Source organism: Diachasmimorpha longicaudata, chromosome 6 (assembly GCF_034640455.1).
Source record: "Diachasmimorpha longicaudata isolate KC_UGA_2023 chromosome 6, iyDiaLong2, whole genome shotgun sequence".
Taxonomy (NCBI): Eukaryota; Metazoa; Arthropoda; class Insecta; order Hymenoptera; family Braconidae; genus Diachasmimorpha; species Diachasmimorpha longicaudata.
Window position 1 is genome coordinate 6,300,384 of NC_087230.1, and position 24,259 is coordinate 6,324,642.

Genomic DNA, 24,259 nt, shown 5'->3' on the forward strand with positions numbered 1-24,259 from the left:
AGTCAACCACTGTTGCATCGATTTCCTCTGGCCGTTATCACTGGAATTCGGTTTCTAGTGCAATAATGGGCTGCAGAATTGCCCCGGGTGATATTGCGATGGGTAAGGTAGCCGTCCAGTAGTATGCAAAAGACTCTCAGATGGCAGCCCATGGGCAGGCGTGATGTTATTAACGACGTGGAACGAATACTACGTGAGGGGAATATCGGGGATTGGCACTATCTCATTCTCATCCCTTTTTCGCTTTCCCAGGACTTGTGGTGTATCTTGATGTGATGCATTGATAGATGCTGGGGTGACAAGGTCATGTACGTGGGAGAAGGGAAACAATAAGTTTCCTCAGAGGGGAGATTGTTCCTTTCTGAATTACGAATTCTGTTCAATTCTGTGTTATGTTATTCCTACTATGTTATATAAGTGAAAGCCAATTTGCACTCCACACAATTTATTGTGGGATTAATCTTGGGATTAATTAAATTATCCCTCTTGATGAACGTTAAAAAATTTTATCACTGATAATTTAATATTTTGTAGCGAATTGGAATGATTTTTTTTGCTGGGAACCGCAGATGTCAGAAAAAAGTGCTGTTCGATATTACAACACAAATTAAACATTCAAAGATTATACTAATTCAACCGGATATTTCACTTCATTTCCAGTTGCAATGCCATTTGATTAAATGCCGCATTGACTTCGACAAATGTTCATTCCCTCTCTTTCACCGAATTTCCGAGGTAAATTAGCAGTACAATAATTATTCCATTGAAAATTTATGTGTAACTGCATATTAAAATTATATTTCAATGATTCTAGAACAGTACATTCAAACCCTTGAACTGCATCAACTTCTACAACAAAGGATATTGTTACTCAATTGAGAATAAATCAGTCAGTCCAATTAACATTTCTACCTCGACAATAAAATTCAATGTCCTCTACGTGAAGAGCAATATTTCGTGAAAATTACGTAACTTGTCATGTGACAGTCTAATCCTAACGTAAAATTTCTTTCTGCACTTTTAATGATAAATCATCTGAAATATCGCAGTTCATAATCGATCATCCCTCCCCCCTCCCTCTCATTATTGTCCCACGGATGAAACAATAAGATGCGGGTGATATATTTCTTCTCTTCCTGGGGCTTCCCCTCATCCCCCTCCAAACTGCAATCGTCTTAACTATATACAAATCGCAGTTGAACGATTGCAATTGTCGGCGGAAGAGGCTCGTTATTCCCATCAAGTGGAGTGCCGGCCAATCGTTTGCCGCTTGCTCCACGATCATTGTCGTTGAACGCGTTCACGATCACGTGGATTAACACAATGAACCACGCAATATCCAGTATCATTTCTCCGTAATCTGTCCTTCTCTCCCACCAACTCCACTCCAATTCACCTCCATGAGCCGAACAAACTGGGTGGACGGAAAGTCTGGGACACTGGTGAGCTGAATTCCCATTTAATTATTCGCTGTTAATCGAAGCCAATTTTATGCGAGTCCTCTCCAACGGGGGAATTCCCTCGAGGACCATTGATAATCGATGCTGCACCAGATGTGGGATATTCCCAGCAATGGCTTCCATGTTACATCAAATGGGTTTTTCATTTTATTTAGACTTCTCGTCTATTAACACTTTGGCAATTGAATGGAAAAATAATTAACTTGAAGGGAGTTTAGAATCGTCAGAGATAGGACTTATTTGAAGTAATGAATGGGATTGATTCCAACTGCTGAGAGATTAATGATAAACCATTTTCTTGATGGTTTGCATCGATTAAAAGTTTTTCTTTCGTGAATTTTCTTCAGTTACCGAAGATCAAAAAATTGCTGAAAGTGGGAAGATAATGAATTTATTAGTTTTAGGAATCTTTAACTGAGATTTCCATTAATTATATCTGAGGAATTTCTATTCTGTTGTAATTTAATGGGGGCTGTGAGATTGTGGAGTGAGCTCTAATATTTTTTCGACTCTGTTCTCTCTGTAACCACTGCAATCCCCTAATCAGTCAAATAAATCCATCTCCCAAATCAATCTGGTCAAACTCCCCCCAATTGTTCCAATATGTGACAACCAAATGGAGCCTAAACGTCCCATTGTTGGCCCTCGGTAATTATTTTCCACCAATTTCATCAATCATGGTAAACTTTCCGGCCAATCGTACCTCCAAAGGATATAGAATCTTCCCATTCTTCCCGTAAAATCGATAACTCATGCAGCATAAATCACAAACTTCCACTAACTCCCATTTTATTATTTTCAGAACGAGCGAAAAAATCATGGAATGCATTCATCCTTAAATTTTCAAATAGTCGTTATTCGATAGCTGAGAATTTCATTTCCAGATTTTCTTTTTCACATTCATAATATCAAACGCCTTATGTTTCTGGCGTTAAGCGATTATTATTCCCGTTCTCCGGATTAAAAGCCACCGTCGAGGGATTTAAACCCGAGACGTTCAGCACAAACAAAGACGTCAACCTATTCAGGAAAAAAATCTCAGGTGTTCAACCTGAAAAATCAATCTACTACATATCTAATACAATTGGGGACCTGGAAGAAATAATGATTAATTATGTTTGATTAAAATAAAAGGTATTAGATGCATTCATTTAATTCTCAAAAATGTCTCCAGCTGTCATTCTCTCAGCTACTCAATGTACAATATTCCAAAAGTATCATAAACCTGAATGGGAAAGTTCCCATTTCACTACGAGAGAAATCCGGTATTTCCCCTGGTGCTGAAGTTGGGTGGGCTCTAGCCGGTAGCCCAGAGGCTGAAGTTATGATCGAGCTGTCGACGTCGGGACTCGGGGAAATGACTAACGACAATGGACCCCAACCCAAACTTGCCAACGAGAACTGAGACGCACTTCTGTTAGGCACACCCTCAGTCGCGCGGTGATTTGACTTTGGATGTGCTGCGGAGTGAAACAGCACCAAGAGTCATTCTCAAATAAATGAAAATGGGGGTAACTGTACGATAATTTGATAGAACATTCCGTAACCTTTCCGTCTCAGGATATATTCGTTTCCAAATGAAAGCGTTGTTGTTATTCAAATTTATGTTGAGTAGAATAGTCTGGCACTCAGCATTTTTAATTGTATTTTTAATTGTACAAAAATTTGCCTTTTTCTGTAAAGGTGAGGAAGGATTAATCTGTACTCCATTGCATAAACGAATTTCCTCCATAAATTATCGAATCGAATTTTCCAACGGAAAGTGGGAAAAACATGGTGCGTTAATCTCACCTGAAGGGTCTTTTCCACGAAAAAAAATGTCCCTCCCAGCAACTTTGGAGTACATAGTCTCCTCTAATCAGGCGCACATGAGTTACTTCCTCCCCCTTTCATTTTATTTCTTCTCTGCCACTCGACGTTACTCCACAAACTTCTTTACCCTAGTCCTCTTACTTCCCCTGATTTCTATTTCCTGGGGTTTCTCGGTTTTTTTTTATCTCTCACTTGTGGTACTCCCTTCTTATTTTACTTTTTCCTCCTCTTGACTGGTTCGCTCTAGTGCCGTGAACAATCCTTCAGGTTTTCGAAGCTCCTCCGGTTGTGGAATGGGAGCGCTTGAGGGGTAAAGTCAATGCCGCACCACTCTGGCTTTTTCTACTGCGGAGCTCCAAGTCCAAGATCGAGTTATGGTCAGACGAGACCAAAACCCCTTCGAGCTGGTTACTGTTAAACAGGGATTCAGGTCCAACGACTACTCTGTTTCAATATAGTTACCAGACATTCTCAATTGAATTTATACTCGTGTAGCTCCAAAATGAAAACTCTCCGCTATTCCAGAGTAAAAAAAATGGAGAAACGTAGAAAATTTCCTCCAAAGAAAATCCCAAATCATGGAGGGATTTCCTCAGAACACGAAGTAGTACGAGGAATAGATTGTAGTGTTATCACAGCAAGACCGACTGAACGAACGTTGTACCCTTTTTGTGGACATTTCTCGAACAGCAAAAAACGTTCAAATCGCAGGAAAATTTATCTGAATTTCAGACAAAAAAGTGCATTAAAAAATCACATTTAAAATTCGAACAAATGGTCGTTATGTCCTGAGGTTTTTTAATGTTTATAAACATGTCATAGATTTTAGATAACCGCGAAATAAACAGAAATAAACAGACTATTTCTAAGACATTTCCACACATCCATTCACACAGTCAAACTTTTGTCCCATTGTCTCGCCGCACGTCACCACACGTTGAAAACAGACATTTTCTAGGCACAAACTATCCAACACTTGGCCACAATAGTCGTCTCTTCCCACTCGCAAATTAAAAAGCGGATTAATCGCTAGTCTTTAGATAATAAAATTGGCGACGAATCTCAATATCTTACGAACTCAACCACCTCTTAGAACTGCTCTAGACTTTTCTACGAAATTCGATTAATCAAAATGGAATGGAAACAATTAATTATATATTGGATTTCTAATGATAATATTGAGATTCAAGAGTCTAGACTTTTTAATCCGATAAGAGCTGTCTTAACTTTAAATCCAATTGCGAAACTCAAATTTTCTATGAGCCTCGAATTCGCCTGTTTCCTCTAGTTGCAGAAATTCACCAGATAATTTTCTCCATACATTCCTCTCTCCATTAACGTAGCTCTGAACATCCCGAGAAAACTGCGCCATGTTAATTAACAACGCATTGGGGTTTTTCATTCTTATCTTCCCCCAGCTATCTACCGCTGACAGACCTAAATAAATGGAGAATCAGCTGAATGAATCAATAACCTACCACCTTAAAACCGCGTCACGAGCCATTCCTTCGATTATTTACAGTTATATCGCTGACGGACAATGTCTGAGAAATTGAGACAATCGCACCACCGTCGATCGAAGTCGAGTGACGGGGCTGACCTCGCCTGGAAAATAATCAATAATTTAAGGGATGTGAAATCGACTCGAGACTGAAAAGTGCCTAGTCAAATATTTATACGACTGGCCAAAAATGTCGTGGCTTATCTACCCTTCACAGTCTCTTATGTGAAACATCCGTCCGGTACCTGAGAGTCAGCCCGATGGCTTTTAGTACGAATGTCTCGACCGCAACAGTCGGATTTACGGATTCAAAAATCAGCTGGAGCTTATCGAAATATTCCCATATGTCCGATGTAAGGTGACTTTATTTTTGTTTTTTTTTTTCACTATCAATTATTAATTGTAATCGTATATTCGGGATCTTGGCATTCCGAATGTGTATGTAACTCCTGATTAATTTAAAGAATTCGTGAGGTTACTCATTCCGTGATTGAATGTCACCATTACTTCAAAACGAAGCCGATTTCAGGTGATTACAACAGTGATTTCAGTGATTTTGGGAAGATAAAAATTCAATTACGTCAAGTAACACGCAATGTTATTCCCTGATTGAAGTTGACTGTAAATAATGTCGTTCCTTGGAAGTCAAGGATCCAGAGAAGTTGAGCCACTAAAAATTGAGAAATCCACTAATCAAGATGAATTTATAAGAGACGTGTGCCAGGAAAAAAATCAAAAATAGTTTGGAAAGTCTTTCAGAGGCTAAACCAGAACGAAATACTCGACTCGGCGAAATCCTTGGACAATCTGTAAATCGTCTGAGGGAGGCAAACAAGAATAATTCAGTCAGTACTTTTCAGGACAAAATATTAGAGTTGGAATGGTTCCACTTGGCTGTTCTTAAAAAACAATTTTCCTTCAAATGCCACCGGGGAACGGGAAAAAAAAACCTCAAAAGCCCTATTCGATCGCGTATGCGGTGGAGGTAGTTTCGGGTAAGGAGGGCAAAAGTTCTTGAAGAGGTTCAAGCCCTGGTAAAATCCATGTGCTGTACGAGATACGGAGAATGAGGGTGTGAGGGCATGAGCTGGGGCGGGTAGAAAATTGCGCTGCCGGCACAGATATTGATCGTTCGGGTCACGCAACAGGCTGCTTGTCAGTCCACCCGACAACCCGACAGCACCCCCTGAGCCTATTCGTGAAGGCCATCGTGCGAGAGCCCTCCTCACTCCCCCGATTCAGCCCCTTTCACCCCCAATCACCCTCTTCTTTGGTGTTGATGCTGGCATTGTCGTGCTGCCTGTTCACGTTCGAGGGCTCAATACGAGTGATTTGACACACTCTCGATAACGACGCAACTGTTATCCGTCGTCGTATAGCTTCAAGCCTTTCCCCTGAATTTATGTAATCGTTCCCTTGAGACGAGGATCCAATTCTCCGGGGACATTGGGTTACTAGTTGGTCTGCGGGTGACACTGATGCCACCAACATTGCCCGACTCGTATTCATCTTGTCTTGACGGGTGAAGAAAGAGGGGGAGGGGACTGTTTGATTTTTTTCCATATATCATACGGAAATAATTAGATTGAATCACTTTACATCCTACAGGCGAAGGGAACCATTTTTTACGGTTTTTCTGTTACAAAATATGTCGTGAATTTCCTGACATGATTTTCAAGTCAACTCATCGACTATTTCAATTCCTTACACGTTATATTTCCTCAGATTAATCAGTTTTTACTGTACATTATTTCACGGCATTGTTGAATTAATTATCTTTATCCAGAATCACTTCAGTTGAAGACGATGTACGTCAATAATATCCCGCTATAGCCAGGAGTATCCCCCAATCGATGCCACAATGCAGTATGTATTCCGTTTTAATTCATCGAGTAATTCTGCACATTGCTTGATGCATCGCATGCTTCCATGGACATCTCTCATTATTCTGGATAACTTATCCATTTTGCATTTTGCTAGAGCCATGAGTCGATATCCACAACTACGTGATTGAATGCCACTGCAGAGAGCCACGAAAATTCTGATGGATCACGTTTCAACTAAATGAAGCAGAATATGTCGTAGTGGAAATATTTTTCTTCCATTTGGAAGATTTTGATTTTGACAGTGATTTTCATTTCTATCAGCCTAGAATATTTAGCGTCTGTGATGAAAGTCTTCTGGTAGAGGTGGACTAAAATGTGATCATCATTTATTAATATTATTAATGCTATGATGATTAATCGTTATAATTTTGATTGATTTGTTGTGATGAAGTCAATTTGTTGTAAGTCAGAAAGAGATTGAATTACATCGACTCACTGAGTATTAGCAGCATTAATCATTATCAATAGTACCAATCACGTAGAGTACCTCTTCGACCGGAAATCCCTGGAACACTGAAATCATTAGAAACGCGAACAGAAACGTATGATAGCGATCCGCGTGGATGCGCAAGTGATAACATACTCAGTGATTATAATTGGTACGCGATCGCATTCATCCTGATCACAAAGGGGATTACTTCAAAGCTACGGATCTACACGACGAGCTATCGGAATCGATATTCAAAGCGGCACCTGTCCTTAAGTAGTGACGAACACTGTTCCTTCCTGGCTGCGTTGAAATTGATTTCCCCGCCGGGCGACAACGACAACCAATCTTCTTGTCTAATTGTCTTCCACTAATTTCATTGTAATTGGACGGCATGCTCGTGCATAAGAATTCCGAGCCACCATTTCCAGGAAGAACAAAGTGAGGATAATGATGAATGAAAATTAGTCTGAGGAGTTTAAAGTGGAATAAACGGAGAAAAAACCATTTGATAATTATTTTTATCATCGAATCGCCCTCACTGTACGGTATTTTTGGTTTCAATTCCCCGTGGAGAGCGTAATAATTTTCATCTCTTCATTGCTTCACCGATATTTCAAGGAACTTCTGCATTGAACATTCAAAATTTGATGAGAAAACCAAATTAAATTTGACGTTTTAGGTCAGTCATTTCACGAAAATGAATATATAAGGTAATCTCTCTATGAAGGTATTTCTGAATTCCGCAGCAATCAATGATTCAGGATAATTTGGCACTCGACATTTAGTCGAACAGAATATGTAATGGAAAAGACAATTGATGAGTTAAAATTGAATGAAACGTCCTCGTCAGAGCTTAAATTGTAGTACTGACAAATTCTATAATTATTTAAATATTACAAATTTCATTTCCTCTGAAAATAATAAAAAGTCAATAAGAAAAAGTCTGTAACAATAAAATGCACCCCTTGTCCAAGGCCTATTCCTTACCATCACAATTGACCGATAAATATGCAGCTAACAATAACGAATAATAATAAATACCCTGAGAAACGAACATTAAAGAGTGGTGTTACTCTCCCTCAAGATGGTAGTGGTAATTTTCCCCAAGGGTTCACCGAGTAAAAGCTCCGACGGTAGTTTCCAGTTCCCCGAATCTGCCAGCAGTTCGTATGTGCAGGCAATTCCCATTCGAAATCTTCCATTATTCTCGCTGGATCTCATCAGACCCCGGTGTAACATCGTCAGCTCGTTGCAGCCACCTGTTCGCAGTCGATCTAAGTTCTCCATGAATGAAACTGAATTCTCCCTAGATTCCGTATTCGCGTGAAAAATGCTTTTGAAGCGTGACAAGTGGATTGAACCCGTCAAAAGTGTAAAGCTAAAATTGTTCTCCACAGCAGCACTTTACCTCGAAGACACTCGAGCCTCAAAGAGACCTTTTTCCCCCTATTCCCAGGAAGTGTTGGTAGCGAGATAGACAGTTGAGATTCTCCATGTATGGGCCCGAGGGTAAACTTTTCCAGCGGCAGTATCACCCAGCCCTGGAGTCATGGTTACTCTCTTCTTGTAGTTGTGAAAGGTAACTTCTACGTAGTTCATACTTGAACTGTTTCTGCAGTTGTTGGAGGGTAAGCATGAATCATCAGGAGACACCATGAGGAGCAGGAAATTGTGAAATGTAACTCACCGTTGGATATTCGGGTCAACGATGAACCAGTTTCATGTGTACACTCTGTCAATTAAATTTCACCCTTCGAATCGAATTAGCTCGAGTGCTCTGACAGTCACTACACAGAATGATCTGATGTGCATGCATGGCGTTGAGGATGTTGTAGTGAAGTGAGTTGGGAGTGTAGCAGGTGGGGTGAAAAACAAGAACTCTGGAGTTACTGGGAGACCAACCCCTCGATACATTTCCACGTGCGTTCAATTGCTCTGTCTCTCTCTGTCTCCCTCAATCTCTCACTCTTTGGCCTCTATCGACATCAACTGATCGATACCCACTACGCGTCTAGACAACGTACACCTGAGATTACTTCGTTCAAGTTGCTGAAGTTGCGGGATATAGTTTGAGGCAATATGGGCAAGAGATTGTTTTCCCAGAGAGAATATTTTTTTTCGTTGAAGTTGTGTTGCTATAAATTGTCAACACGATTTTTCGTGCACTCCTCGCTATCTGTCATGTCAGGAGCAATAAAAGCGTCTCCATTGATGTCTAATTACGTTCCCCGAGTAATAAATACTTCTCCCAAGTACCTGAATATTCCGAAAAAAATAATTTCCCCTCCCGACGAACGCTTTCATTTATAATCACGCTTCCAGGAGGCACAATTATACCGCATTAAGTCTCTATCACTCCAAATGCATAAAAATAAACCCTCGAATATCCCCAGCCCCGCGAGTCACCGATGTTTATGTTAATAGGGTGAGAATTAATGTTCGGGTTATGCCGACGTGGTGCAGGTGAGTCACTGATATGCATAACTGTTGAAGCGGCAATCGTCGCTCGCAATTCTACCTGCACCCCCTTGTATCCTACCCCATGGCCACTATATACAAATGCAATCACGTGATTTACGCTTGTGCTGTTATCGCAACGATAAAAGTAACTCCGGCGATCCACTTAAGCCCCTGAAGCCACACCCTTGCTGAATACTCCTGTTGACCGCTTGTGTATACGTTACAATGCGTGTAACGCATAACCCGTGTGTTTTAGTCACATGGTTTCATGTGAAAACGAGCGTGCAATGGATTTACATAATATCGCCCTTTTGATACAGCAGTGAAATAGCGCTAACTCGCCAGTGCAACTGGACGATGCTATTCACTTGATACGGAGAAGGATGGTATGGCTATAACCCACTGCGGGTTAACTCGAACATTAGGATCGATTCACAACGACTCGTCCCACATGATCGCCTAGACTCCCTGGATACTGCGGGCTTTATCGTTTCGTGACGAAAATATTGAGGGCCATCGGCATTTCCATTGCAGTATTTTGGACATGGGGTAATTTTAAATGATTCAAAACTTGTAATTAAGTATTTTAAGGGATTTTATTGGTACGCTTGGGAAGGCACAACCTCTCTGGTTCGTCTCCCCAGAGGAACTACGTAAAGTGACAAGAGGGATGCGACACCCTCAAATTAACACTTGTCCCATTTATGCACTTCTCTTTCCCAGGAAAACTGAGCACATACATCATACCCCAAAGTTCTCAGAATTTTCACCCGTAAAAATGTTTTTCCATTTCAAGTGGAAGCAGGAGAATGAAAGAAGTGCAAATCGTACAAATAGCTAGTCAATCCAACTATAAATTAATTTTTGATTTATTGTTTAAAATATAAAGTTTAATACAGTACTTCGCCACTCGTGTGTTCGGCTCCGCTCAAATTCCGCTGCACTCATACGCGGAAATTGAAAAAAAATCCATATATTTGTAGGAGTAGGGGAGGGGGTGGAAGTAAATTGAAAGGTTGGGGAAATACATGAATTGAAATTAAATCGTTTACGGGAAAACCATTCGTAGGCGGCGAAATTACCCGGTGGATTGGTTTAGAAGTGGATGGGGTGGAAACAAGGGATCTACTCGTAAAAAGTCAGACAGAATTCTACACGAGGAGAGAAATTCAGGGGTTTGTGTGCAGCTCGGGCAGACAAGTTGCTGCTGTTTCAACCTGGCTTTGTTTTCCTTCCGAGTTATCACGTTCGATATCCGTGACAACGATATCCCCTTGAAAGTTTTTCTTCAACCCCTTTGTTTTCGCCAGGGTATCCTTAATTGAATGGCTGAATTTGCTGGCAGTGGTGCAAATTCGTTGGTAGTTAGGGAGAATTGGTCTACTATTTTCCTTATTCGATTTTAGCGGGAAGTTGTGGAGTTGTTATACATTCTAGAGTGTGGATGAGCTGACAGGAATTGTAATGTTGTGAGTTAGGTGATGGTAGTGATTATTATTTAGCATCTGGACAGTGGTATTAGCTACTTCACGGGGGTCTGCTGTCGTGTTCAACGCTGAAAGTTCCATTACACGCGCATTACGAGGTATTAATGCGTAATTAAAATAATCGGGTTATTTATCGGGGGATTGAGCACGAGATAATGATGGATAAATTCAACCGAGGGATAAACATTTGACATTCGGGGAATTAATTGGTTTTTTGGGGCTGGGGAGGACACGTGGAATTTTGGGACGGAAATTGATTTTCGAGTGATCAAGAACTTTCAAGAGAAATGTACAGTGAAAGATGCAAAAATTAATCCTCATTATTTAATAACTTGTCCCTAATTTCCAGTGATTCATCCAGGAAGTCAGACATTTTATAGCCGCGAAAGTCGGGATATTCAGGTATTTTTATATAAGTTTTAAAGTATATTATGCGCACATGAGCTTCTCCAAAACTCAGCTTAAATATCTATCAGTTAATGGTCAAATAACTTCGCGCATCTCCGCAAATCCTCGTTACCCATCGGATTAACGATCAGACCCCGCGGAAGCATCATCAAACCAGAAGTCGGTGTATTAAATTTAGTAAACTTTTTACCCCGTAAAATATCTCACGAGGAGAGTAACTATTAAAACCCATTTTAATCAAAGAAGAATCATTGATCTGATATTTAAAACTAGCGCGAAATTTTGCCGAAGTCGTTCGTCTTTCTCGTTTAAATATTCAGCAAAAATTGAACCCCCAAATGTTGCTATTGGAGGACATCTCAATGATTAAAACTGCGAGAACACCCACGATCACAATCTGAAATTATTCAGCCACTACATTTTATTCGAATTTGATTACTCAATTGTAGACTAATGTCATGATTTACAAACTCGTAAACGCGTTGGAATGAGTCTCGGGGGCAGGTTTGTCGTTCCGATAAGGGTATTTTCGTGTCTACGAGGAAATTCTTTGAATACATTAACCGAGGGTTGGCAAAAAAAAATAAAGAAAAACTTGAGGAGGTAATCATATTTGATGGGAATACAACTGGACAGTAGTAAATATCCATCGTTGTACGAGTGAGAGTGCTCGCGTGACATCAACGGATTATGATTATCTCGGGGATCGTTATGTTCTCCAGTGGCTAACGACCGGTTGGGAAACGGCGTGTGAGCGTCGGACGCGAGAGTACACATGAGAGGCAACGCCGAACTATCCTGGTGTAGTGTCAGAGGCTCAATATGCTGAAGGAACTGGCATCGATTGTACGCAGATAAAATGATTATCAGGATATGCCAGGCGTGTCGGTTCCTGTTCATCATTGATGGGGATATAGATTAGTGGATGGGGCACTAGTGAATAGCTAACATGTTTTGGAGTCGTTTGCCATTTTGCTGTATCGGCTGAATTTCTCGGTTTATTGTGCCCCTTTCGTATTTTTCTCGACAATTTCCGTCACTTTGAGATATTTATGACGACTATGATAGGGTAGAAAGTTCGATCTCGGGTCATAAATAAGTGAACAAGTGGGAAATTGATTTTATATTTAGATAATACCGGTCACTTTGGCAGCTTTTTCAGCATAACATTTATCCTTCCAAATTAGTTTGTTAAAATTCAACAAATTTTTTTCTCTAATTAATTCATCTTGCTTCTACACGTCGTGGTATTATTCCGGACGACAATCACGTTAAATTCATCTAACTCCCATTTGTAGAATTAAATTAAATTCATATATTAATGATAATTGCTCTTAACGATGACATGTCCTGAACTCGTTTCTTGAATCGCTCCAATTTCCCAGTTTATCGTGCGTGTTCCCAATTTTTCTTAGCAATTTTCCTCGTTTGGAGGATATTTACGGCAGTTTATTAACTTAGCACGATCACGAGTTCATCCTCATGTTGTAAATAAATGAAGAATGACCTGATATTAGAAAATAACGCCCAAGTTAATTTCGTTCTCATCTTGTAATTGAATCGAATGAATTAATGATAATAATTCCTACTAATGACAAAGGTCTAAAAATCGTTCCGACAGACTTTTAAAACTCAAAGTAGTCAGCGCCTAATAATCGCGCGAAGAAATGCCCTTTTATGAAATCCATGAATGCCTGATAATGCAACACTGGAATATCCATTTTCCACGACTGATATCACGATTCTCATCACGTCCATGACTACAGAGGCTTCATGCTTCTCATGCACGACACCCGGGAACCTTTCCTCTTCCGGAAACATAGCTGTTCCTTGAAAAGGACGTGCTCCGATTTTTCTCGGCTGCTACCCTAACCGAGAGGAATTTGCAGGATGAGCTCTCGGGTTATTTCGAAATTTCTTGATTAAATTTTCTCGAGATGAACGCATGAATGTTGAACTATTCGTGAATAATGGAGGCACTGGATTAGGGATGCGAGGGGAGACGATGACTTTGTTTAATTTGTGCGTATGCCCGTAGGGTACACGTGAATTTTTAATACGATGAACTTGAGGTGACCTTGGACTCTTAGTTGGAAAGCTTGACGCCAGCAGCAGCACGTGGTGGAGGCACTTTATCAGGGTGTCGATAAAAGGAGTCCCGGAGGGATATGAAGAAACACTATCAGTGGTAATTTACAAACTGTTGTTAAAAGGAGAGTAGGAAAATGTTCTACATTTGCATGAGGATCTAGAAAAATTAATGCGATAGCTCACAGCGAGAAATTCATTGATAGCAACTGGTTTCATCAAATTAAATCATATTAATCTATTACATACCCATGACAACAATAAAAACGATAATTGGTAGTTGAAAATAAAAGGTAACATATACCTGGAGGGTATATACACCGTATTTACCAAAAGTTTTACATCAATATTGGTTATTTTCATTTTTAACACCAAGAGAGACAATATTTCCGCCCATCTCATCACCTCAGAGCTTGCAAATAATAAGGGCGAAAATCCGGTTGTATAGGGTGAGGAACCAGCTGCACATCATAATTTGAGATCACATAATCCAGATTTGGGCTGCATATGGCTCCGAATGTCAAAAACACAGATTTCTCTCAGGGACAAGCGCTCATCGTTTGCATGACCATTTATTTCCTCAGAAAGTCATGGGTGCAATGGTTAATTACACATACCGATACACAGGTACATCCATTACAATCCACAAATGACATTTGCAGCTAGTATTTCATCGTCCTCGGCCGGTCGGAACATCACAGTAACAGAGTTGTCAAATAAACCACTGGATACAAGCCTCACCGACGTCACTTCGCATCCAATTATTGTCGAGGCTGCATCTGAAACGGTATGGTCCCTCAAAAAACAATTCAAGAGCATGAAGCAGTAGTGTATACCTCTTATTTCATTCAGAGAACTCTATGGAGGATTTTAGATCCATCACTAGTGAATGCAAAGGCATGTGAGCACGACGATTAAATACAAACTCCTTTATTTGTATTTTAGACATTTGTCTATGATTCAATAATTTTATATTTAAATCGATGGTCTAGGCCCTTCACCCAAACCCATTTACATGCACTTCAAAGTCACCGAAAGTCTATTAAAGAATTTATTGCGGATATCTCTCGAACTCTGAGCTTTTTTGCATTTTGGGGGAAATATTACTTGGGAAACTACTAAAATAGAATGTCATTTCGTTGCAATGTAGATAGAGTGGTTTCAGATTTACAGATAATTAACGTTCTATCAACTCACCAGGTTTTGAATCAACACCGCATATTGAGTCAACCACTTCCATTTTTGTTGTGTCCAGTCCAGAACTCCCTCCAATTAGCACTTCATCCCGTAAACCGCGTTTATTACACTGCTGATATAACAATTTCGAGAAAATTATTAAACTAGTCATTTTCAATCAGTCCTCTTAATTAGTGGAGGCTAAGTTGAAAATGATCTGCTGATAAATCTTTTATGGACGACAGTTTCTGTCGTTTTTTCTTTAATTTCCCAATTTAAAATCCAACGAAATCTGAATTTTAATGCAACATTCCGATCAAATCCGTGAGATAGATAAATAATTGGGATAAATATTATTTTGGAAATTTTCAATTAACTGAGAATTTAGTAGAATTGCAAATTCTTTGGTTTCCTTTAAAATTAAATATAATTTCGCTTCAATGGAAATTAATACATGAGTCTGTAAAAAAAAATTTTCCCTGAAACATCTACTCCTACAGGCTCTCACTCCCTGGTCAAAAATGAAAGCCGACAGAATTTTTTAATCATAAAAAAAATAACTCCCGACCGAATCCACTCCCCCTCGATCACTATCTCTTTTTCTCTGTTGACAGGACAATTCTGCAATTCATTTCTGGACAATAATAGAGCGTTTCCCCAATCAACCATCGGCGAATTGAGTTCTATTCGATTACATTCGTATTTTCCATCACCGCGTGAATCCCAGTTGGCTATAGTCGTGGCTCGCAGTGAATTTAATTTTACAACAATTAATTAATACATTCGGTTACGCAAATATTATGACTATTTGGCATGCATGAACATACGTCGTGAACGGTGCCAGTTTCCATTTGTCTGATTGGTGGTCTCGTCCTTCTCCCACCAACATCAAGGGCTATGAGTCTCACAACCGCCGGATAAATAGCCGTCAGGGTGCAATTAAGTTGCCGTTCGTAATTTCGGAGAGTGAATGTATCGGCGGTACTGTTAGCAAGCACGTTACATGCTGTAAATATTTTATTTGACAATTAATTACACTACCACAGTTTACTGTCGTTGTGCAGCACAACCTTCTTAAATTAACCCTTTGCAACCCATAAAATATTATTTGTTTCAATCAACTGAACGTCGGTATTGGACATTTATTACTCGTTTGAAGAGCAAATTTATAATTTTCAAATACGTGTCATTGTACTAAGGACAAAAATTAACCTCTCCAGAAGGATGTGCCAAATATTCTTGTTTATTTCACCATTAAAAACAGTTCATTTGAGAGAAATTATTTTTCTAAAAACGTATTCCGTATCTCAAAGACCAAAAATACTCACGAGTTGGATTTCCACGGCTTCTCACATAAACCGAGAAACCCTTGCCCCTGACGGGTATTCTATGCTGTATCAGGATTGCATTCTGCGAGCTGACGTAAGTCTTCGATACGCGTTTGCCGCAAAACTCGTCAAAACGCTCTTTCAATGGAAGAGGATGATCCATCGGTGACGGGAAAAGTTCGCCATTCAATTCCCAACCGTCTACGACCTATCTCGAGAGGGTACACAGTGTGATAAGAGTAAATAGAGTAACTGAATACAAGGCAGGGATTCTATTGTTCGTAGTGAGTACATAATTCCAAAATTTATGGAATTACCCGACAAAAATCAATAAAAATAATTTTCCATCAGCATATTTTTTTTAAATCAGAAATCATCGGGGATGGAGGATGTGCCCTTTACATGGAAAAGGAAAAATCGTTAAAGTCAATTCAACAATTTCAATCTTCACTTCCTTTATGTGAAAAGTAATACACATCCAGGGATATCACTCCGGGCCCCAGAAAATTGAAATCCCGTAAAACCAACTGTATCCTAAATGGTTTTCTCAGGCAGCACTACCTCAACCCAAGTGTCTCCATAAAAGTGGTCCCACTAGAATACGTACATATGTATACATACATACCGAGACAAGGCCATGCTGTTCACACGGTACGTCCAAGGACAGAAAATTCAATTCCAGGATTTTGTCAGGGTCCGTGAGGAAGTATACACCGCAGACCGTTGCATCGTCGTTCATCGCTTGATAAGTAAATCTGCCAGTCTCTGACGTCATGAATATGCAATCTAAGAGGTAGGCAAGTGCATTTGAATTTAGGTTGAGATAATAATTTTCATAGTTTAGATACAATGTATTCAAAGTGAAACGTTCACCAAGGACATGAGTATATGATAAATACTCAAATGGTTTTATGGGGTAGTGTGGGGTGAATGGGTGGGGGGTTCGCTGGAGATTACGTGGCGTCGCAGAATCATACCCTGCCACCTGTGAAATAACGTTGAATGTCGATGGACCTGGATTTTTTTACGGAATTTGATGGCATTTAGATTGTTCAACCCCCCACGTTTTCGATTAGCGGATTAGGGGTGGAGGATCGGGCCGGACTGTTGCGATGCTCTCCCTTTGGTCCTGATGCTCTCGTGATTGCGGTGGAGCTCACAGGGGACGGGCATAACAGACGGAGAGAAATTTTCTGTGGAAATTCTAGTTCAACTGCTGGAAAAAACCTCAATCCCTAGTGCTGTTGAAGTAGAATTTCTCAGGATTTGAAACTTTTTTTTTATTTATATGTCTATTAAAATCTCTGGAAATTGTTGTCTGAGGTTTGAGTAAAAAGTCACATCTGCCCCAAGAATATTTCCAGGAATGGCACTGGAAATTTCCCCTGGCTACCACTTTGTGCCTCTTCTCCTGGAGTAGCACCAGAATTTTCCTCAGAAATCTCTCTCCGTGTGGGTGAAGCCAATTAAAAATTGTAATTTTCTAATGTGATCGTAGGTGACGCCGAAAAATGAAAAATCAATCATAGATATACGTCATTTCACCTGATATTGGTATGTCTTGAGGAACGACTCTCGTCGTGCCCTTGAAATTGTAGCCATTGAAGTCAGCATTCTCCATGAACTCATAGGGCATCTGTAAAAATAATTGGAATATCAGGTGGATCGATGTGTTATTGATGCATTCAATATCTGTATCTGATAGTTGCGGTAGCTTGGTAAATTGATTAACCGGAATTGATAAGAAAAGTTCTGGTGAGATGAATGAGAGCCTGGAGGGAGATAACGGGAGTATATTGGCAGAGGGAAATTACACGGCGCGTGGTGATCACGAAGTTGCTGTAAGTAATGCAGATGGACAGAAAACTCCCTTGGGCGACTACTGTAAAATTCACTGGTTGGGTAATTCAGGTGAGTCTGTTCGTGTTTCCTTTCAACTAGACGTTGAACTTCAAAGATTCGATCCAATGTCATTTATTTTTTTTTATTTAAAAAATTGTGCTGAGGGGCGTCCAAAGGGTAAGTTAGAAATTCTGTTGTTAATCATTTAAACACATCACCGGGTGATGTTACGGCGAAGTTAAGTAATTGAATCGTAACAATGGCCATTGTTGCTATATTACTGGGTAACGCAGTCGTAATGGACATCGGGTCCAGTTTAACGTCTGGAATTTTCTCGGAATATTAATCATTGAAGGAAAGTAATCGTTGACAAGAGAATTATTTTGGCGTAATATAAATAATTCACCCGACAGTAGGAAAAACTTCTTTACTAATGTACTCGTGATTAAATTGTCGTTGGCCGTCTGTCAACGTGACAGCTAGATGACATCTGTCCACGTTTACCACGTGTTACCGGTGGTAAATTCATATTTTTTATGTTAATCCCGGGTAATGATTATTTTGGTCCTTTTTCGTGCTTGAATGAAGACTTACCTGTTGCTGGAGCGATGGAAATCCATCGGGGGTTATGAACTTGGAATTAGCTAATCCCAGGGTGCACACAGCCACGATTAGGCGCAGGTACATGATCGCGCTGCTGTTTGATCACTATCAAGTTAATGGAAAAGGGGGATGATTCGAATTATTTGTTCTGGTCACTTCTGGGGGACGAATGATGCGTCGCGACGGTCCTCCACTCCTTCTTATACTCGCTTGTTGGTCCTTGCGCGCATCTCCGAAAGCCCACCTCTCCATTCAACTCTTCTGTCGTCTCTCCCTCCATTTAATTCCACTTCTCGAAATTCACCTGAGATATGGAGCTCACTTTACTCATTCGAAACGTCAATTTGGCTTCAATTCGGTACTGCAACCCTTCGCGTTTAGAGAGAGGAAGCAGACCATACTGAGAAAAAAAATAATGCAGCCAATCAAATATTCTTCTGGTAGTAATTTAAAATGAATTTTTGAATGCGACTGGGGATATGGATTTGGATATTTGAACATCGACGAGATAAAGGATTGTCTCCCTTTCTTTGTATATTCTATGAATAGGATAGTGGAATTGTATTACTCACTTTATTTGTTAATTGTCATGCCAGACAATAAATACACGATGAAGTCTTTCGTCACGGGTAAATAAATTGGATGTAATGATTTTCTGATTCAATCTTCTATCTACAGGACGTTGAACTTTTTCCAACATTGCCATCAAATCATAATTTACCATAGTATTTTTTTCACTAATAATCATTATGATTAGAACAATGGTTATGACTACGGAATATTCATTCCCTTTAATTCATTAGGTGAGTAATCGAAAATTAATATTTTTCAATTACTCGCCTAATTAAAATAATATTTAATATCTCAATACGTCAGTAAACAAAAATTCTATCAAAAGGCTATAATGAGGGTCATCAGCATTTTTTTTAATACATGATATTTTACGATTTAATGTGAGATTATATTTATGGTTACATTATACAAAATTGAAATTTTTTCTTCAATGTAATGACGGAAATAAATTTGGTACTATTACTAAAATATTAATCGTATTTTTTTTTACTGTTTATTAATCTCTGAATAAACAATAAATTATGCTCATGGCGCATTAATTAGAATGATCAGAGAAATTGGTAGGAGAAATTTTCGGTTTGTTGGTGCCCCAGGGACGACGAAGAATATTCGCAGATGCAGGAACACCACTTCTGGAGAAGTCCAATTGAGTGAGGGACTTGATCCCTCCGTTAAAAGCACCCCCAACCAGCATCGGGTAGCCGTTGGCCAAATGAGGGTGATCTTTGTCTTCATTAGCTACAGCCGGTGACTGAATTCACAAATTCCCTGACCAGAGTTCCACAGTTTGATTTTTTCCAGAGGTTGGTCAATGTTTCGGGGTTAGTAGGGAACACGCTGACCCTGACACAATGGGTGGTCCTTATCTGCTGAATTGAGATAAAAATCCACAGTTGGATTTTGTGAGATTTGAGAACAAATAAGAAGAACTGATGTAGCATTGATTCTGAAAAATCGAGGACTTGTGCGATCTCGGAGAAATTCTTGTGGAGGACTAATCGTAGTTTTTTCTCCTTAGGAGTATGCGCCTACCTCTTGCGGCTGATGCACACTACCAAGAACATCAGTAATTCTTCTTGTTCGCATTTGTAATTTAAATTCAAGGGGAACATGTTATAAACAGGAGGATATTCAACGCTATTTAAATTATTAAAAATAATTAATTACCGTTCACTTAAATATTCTCTTCTTTATTTTTCATTTTAAAAATTTTTAGTCTAAAAAAACAGTTTTTTTATTCAATCCAGAGCCTCTACTTGATAGAGTCCTTCGAGTCCTGCAGCTCAGAACACTCAATTACATGTGACGCATACAATCTCGGTCGAGTAAAAACTTATCGATAAGGGGAAAAAGCCGGAATAGAAAAGAAGCAAGTCAGACGCTCAAGGATGACGCGCATAGTCGATTATTCGGGAAAATTTGTCCTTTCTCGTGAAGGATAATACATCGCACTTACAGTAAATATTCTGAAGATTTACAGCGGCTCGGGGAACCCTAGTTTTCTTCATGTCATTTTTATTTCTTTTATTTTTTTACAACATTCAGCTTCGCCTCTCCTGGCTAGTATTTTTATAAATTTGAGTTCCCCAATGTCATAAAAATTTTGCGTCCACGATCAAGATAAATTGAATTAATTTTTTTACCGCTAATATTCTACTGGAATGGTCCTTGTGAAAACTCAATGTCATCCCCCCATTTACAGAGGAGACAGACACAATTAATTTCCCTACACTGACTTGTCACAGGATCATTTTCCTCCTCGTCATTTCGTCTACTGGTTTTATACAAAACATTTATTGGCAAATCTGTTATTGTTTGTAAGAACGCAATTAAGACAACTTATTATGAATTAATTAGGTAACAATTGAATTAATTCATAAGAAAATTAATATTTTTTCGACAATCGTAAAAATCCTTTCCGAAATATCTTCAAATAATCCCGATGCAAAGAAGCGCGATTAGGATAAGTAGTTAATTTTTGCTGGCTCGGAAAATATTCTAAAATCGATTTTTTCTTTTTTCGCGTTTTTTTGGCTCCTGGGCCTCCTACAGCAAATCGGGCCCGGATTTGGGTTTCCCCGGATAATTTACATCAGCGCTACCGACGGTCCAGTGAGGAACTAGTCTCCCGATGAGACCAGTAGTGGTCGCCATCTACATGACTTTGAAATGTCATAGCCATTTTTCTACGTTATTCACCTACAACAAAACAAAACAAAAGAAAAATCCGTTTGTTACCGATGCCGGGGCATTGACAGGTGAATATCACTTTGAATGCCCAAACCCCCGGAGTGAGCGCCCGTAGCAATCCTGGCACGTTATTTTTTTTCGAGTTATAAGAGAAATAACGGAATGGGAGAGACCGAAGATATTGACAACAAGCCAGTGAATAATAATCATTTTGATAACTCCACTGATGACGTTGTTTACCATGCTGTGTACATCCCAAGAGAACCAGAAACTGATGCACAAGGTAACAAAAAAGTTTTCAGAATCCCGTCGTGATCTCCCTTTCTCTGAATTTTTGAGGTTAACAAACGCTTAACACTTGAAAACTGGGGTCTAGGTAAAGTCCACGTGTACACCGACAAACAGGCGGCACTGGATGTCATCAAGGCCTCTCGTACTGGTCGCCTAAAGACCTTCAAGTCAAGGTCAGCAGCTGAGAATTATGCTAACCATGGCTTTGAGGAGACAGTGCTCAACAAAGGCCCAAAAACTCAGTCAGTCACTACTGAGGAAAAAACTAGTTCGCTCAGAGCCCCCAGGTCCCAAGAACTGGTGGCCTTCAGGAAGCACATAGAGAGAGGAGAGTTAGATACTGTGATGCAGATGGCTTGGGAGAACCCTAGGTATCTCATTTCCTCCGGTGATACTCCAGCTATTCTTCAGGTAGGGAATCCACATAATTTTTCTATCAAGGATCAGGATGGGAGGAGAGCTAGAGTCATAAAAACATTCTGCTGCACAAAAGGAAGAGATAACGATGATGATGGCGATCATGATATTCAATTAAGTTGGAGATCTGAAACTCAGTGGGGAAAGGATATTCATTTTAATGACATTCCATAAACAATGAACTATACATGATAAAAGTAAATTAAATAATTTATTAGCAGCGACAGCTTAACTATAGGTTTCTTTCGACCTTTCCAGGAAGGTCCTAGATACAATGCCTTGCACATAGCATCCTCCAAGACCCAAGACGCCCAGATGTGCAAGGCACTTTTACTAATCGTATCAGATCCAAAATTTGTGGAGTTACTCTACGGTAAAGGCTGCAAATCGAGCTGCGAAACAACAGCAAAAATCCTTTTAGATTTATATTTGAACACCCCTGACAAGGGGTTGAACGAGACTCCCCTTCACTTTGCATCGAAATACGGTAATATTGAGGTGGTGAAGGTCCTCCTATCATACCCCGAGTGCCTAAAAACCATGAAGAATAAATGGGGTCAGACTCCCATCCAGGTAGTGTGCAGTAGAAAAGGTCAGGATGATGAAAAGTTAGCGCGTGATATACGAATGCTTTTTGAGCACCAGTATTATGTGCCAGTATGGAGGGCGGAAGACAATTCTCTCCAGCCAACGATAGGGATGCCATTCTCTCCATCAAACCCACCAAGACTTCAGGTCGATCCACTGTCCCCCAGACTAGAAGTGAAGGCAGTGGCTGGACCAATGCCAAAGTCCCAGGCGATGGAGTTCAGAAGAAAATGGAAAACCCCACCGAGAATGCCGAGGACTCCAACGAAAATTAATGATCACAACGACTCCTTCACGCTCCTCAGTCCAAGGAGTAGAGATCCAGGAGTCAGACTCCAAGACACCGAGAAGGGACTCGAAACAGTTGGGAGAGAGCTGGCACACAAGTTCCAAGTGAACTGGAGCGAGTGGTGGCCGTTTATGAACGAAGCTGTAGATCTGAGTTGCATTGAGGGTCTGTCTAAGCTGGAGGAGTACTTCAGAAAGAACTTGGTGCCAGATCAGGAGAACTTAAGAGTGGAGGGTGTGAAGATAGAGAAGATGTCGATAAGAAATGCAGGTAAAGCAAGGAGACGGTTAGCATCTGATTGTGAAGATGAGGAGGAGCTTGGTAGTAATGGAGTATCGAAGGAGCTCGATGACATGGAGATGTTGATAAAGCAGATGGAGATGTGCTCCCTCAATAGATCCACCTCGACTGATATTAGCAGTGACTCCGATTCGGGTAATTTTTATTGCCAATTTGGATTTTCTGGTGGTTGTGGTAGAAATTTCAATAACAGTCGACGTCAGTATTAACTCTTGATGATTTTATTCCAGATGAAGTTTTCGGGACACCACCGGAAACAATACACTCTGAGAGCGACAGTGAGGACTCTCGGGATGAGTACAGTCTGGCTGAGGAGGAGGATTCTGTCTGTGATATGTTTATCGATGGGAGATTTCCTGGGAAAAATGACATCGATGTCATCAATGCCATTCCGGAATGCATCGATGCTGAGATTTTTCCACTGATTTATCGATGGAAACACAATGTCGAGCTCGCGAGGACGAGGAATCAGTTGGTTATCAGTACACCTAGAAGGAAATTACTTCTTACTCCGGAGAAATAATCAAAAGGATGAGAGGGGAAAGCCGGAAGCATTGAGATGTCTCGAGCTTTAAACTGAACTCAAATATGCCAAGTTTTTTCATTCCTCAACAGTGAAATAATATATATTTTTTTCGTAATTTAAAATAACTATTGTAGCGCATAGTCTACTTTTGAAAAGTGTTTTATAATATTGGAGACGAGAAGTATTTGATTTGTTTTGAATTTTTCCTCTGAAAATTGCATCATGAGGATTTATGAACGGGATAATCCTTAAGATCCAACGGGTTTAATATTTTTTCACTTCAAAAAGGAAGCCCAGTTAATCGAATTTTAGTTGAAGGTCATTCTGGGAGTGTTGCCATTTGAGATTAAGATTTTTAAAACTAATTCTGTTTATGCCTAAAATTATAAAAAAAATTTAACGTGAGGAATTGACAATGGATTTTCAGACGCTAAATGTAATAATAAAATGTCATTTTCTTGAACCTGATTTCATTACAGGGATACTCTCACATGAATCGTATAAATATCATACCATTAAAAATGTGTTTCAATAACTTTTACAAATTAATAATCGAAAAAATGAGTAGATACTATTTTGTTTAACGTTTCAAAAGGCAAAAAAA

At 39.8% G+C, this 24,259-nt stretch overlaps 2 protein-coding genes across 3 annotated transcripts; one reads left to right on the plus strand and one right to left on the minus strand.

The window, feature by feature from the left end:
* Window positions 1-13,747: 13,747 nt before the first annotated feature.
* On the minus strand, window positions 13,748-18,752 carry LOC135163219 (corticotropin-releasing factor-binding protein). Of its 2 annotated transcripts, none has more exons than XM_064122462.1 (7): window positions 18,473-18,752; window positions 17,582-17,672; window positions 16,662-16,822; window positions 16,037-16,244; window positions 15,536-15,714; window positions 14,730-14,838; window positions 13,748-14,311 (listed from the first exon to the last, which is right to left on the minus strand). In XM_064122462.1, the coding sequence occupies exons 1-7, from the start codon at window positions 18,563-18,565 to the stop codon at window positions 14,169-14,171; spliced, it is 984 nt and encodes a 327-aa protein (XP_063978532.1). In that variant the 5' UTR covers window positions 18,566-18,752; the 3' UTR covers window positions 13,748-14,168. The 2 variants fall into 2 exon arrangements, with proteins under 2 accessions (XP_063978532.1, XP_063978531.1); XM_064122461.1 differs by having other exon boundaries at window positions 14,730-14,841; window positions 18,473-18,741.
* Window positions 18,753-21,197: 2,445 nt separating this feature from the next.
* LOC135163754 (ankyrin repeat and LEM domain-containing protein 2) lies at window positions 21,198-24,177 on the plus strand. The gene is made up of 4 exons (XM_064123509.1): window positions 21,198-21,527; window positions 21,621-21,946; window positions 22,211-23,264; window positions 23,360-24,177. The coding sequence occupies exons 1-4, from the start codon at window positions 21,407-21,409 to the stop codon at window positions 23,650-23,652; spliced, it is 1,794 nt and encodes a 597-aa protein (XP_063979579.1). The 5' UTR covers window positions 21,198-21,406; the 3' UTR covers window positions 23,653-24,177.
* The last annotated feature ends 82 nt before the right edge of the window (window positions 24,178-24,259 follow it).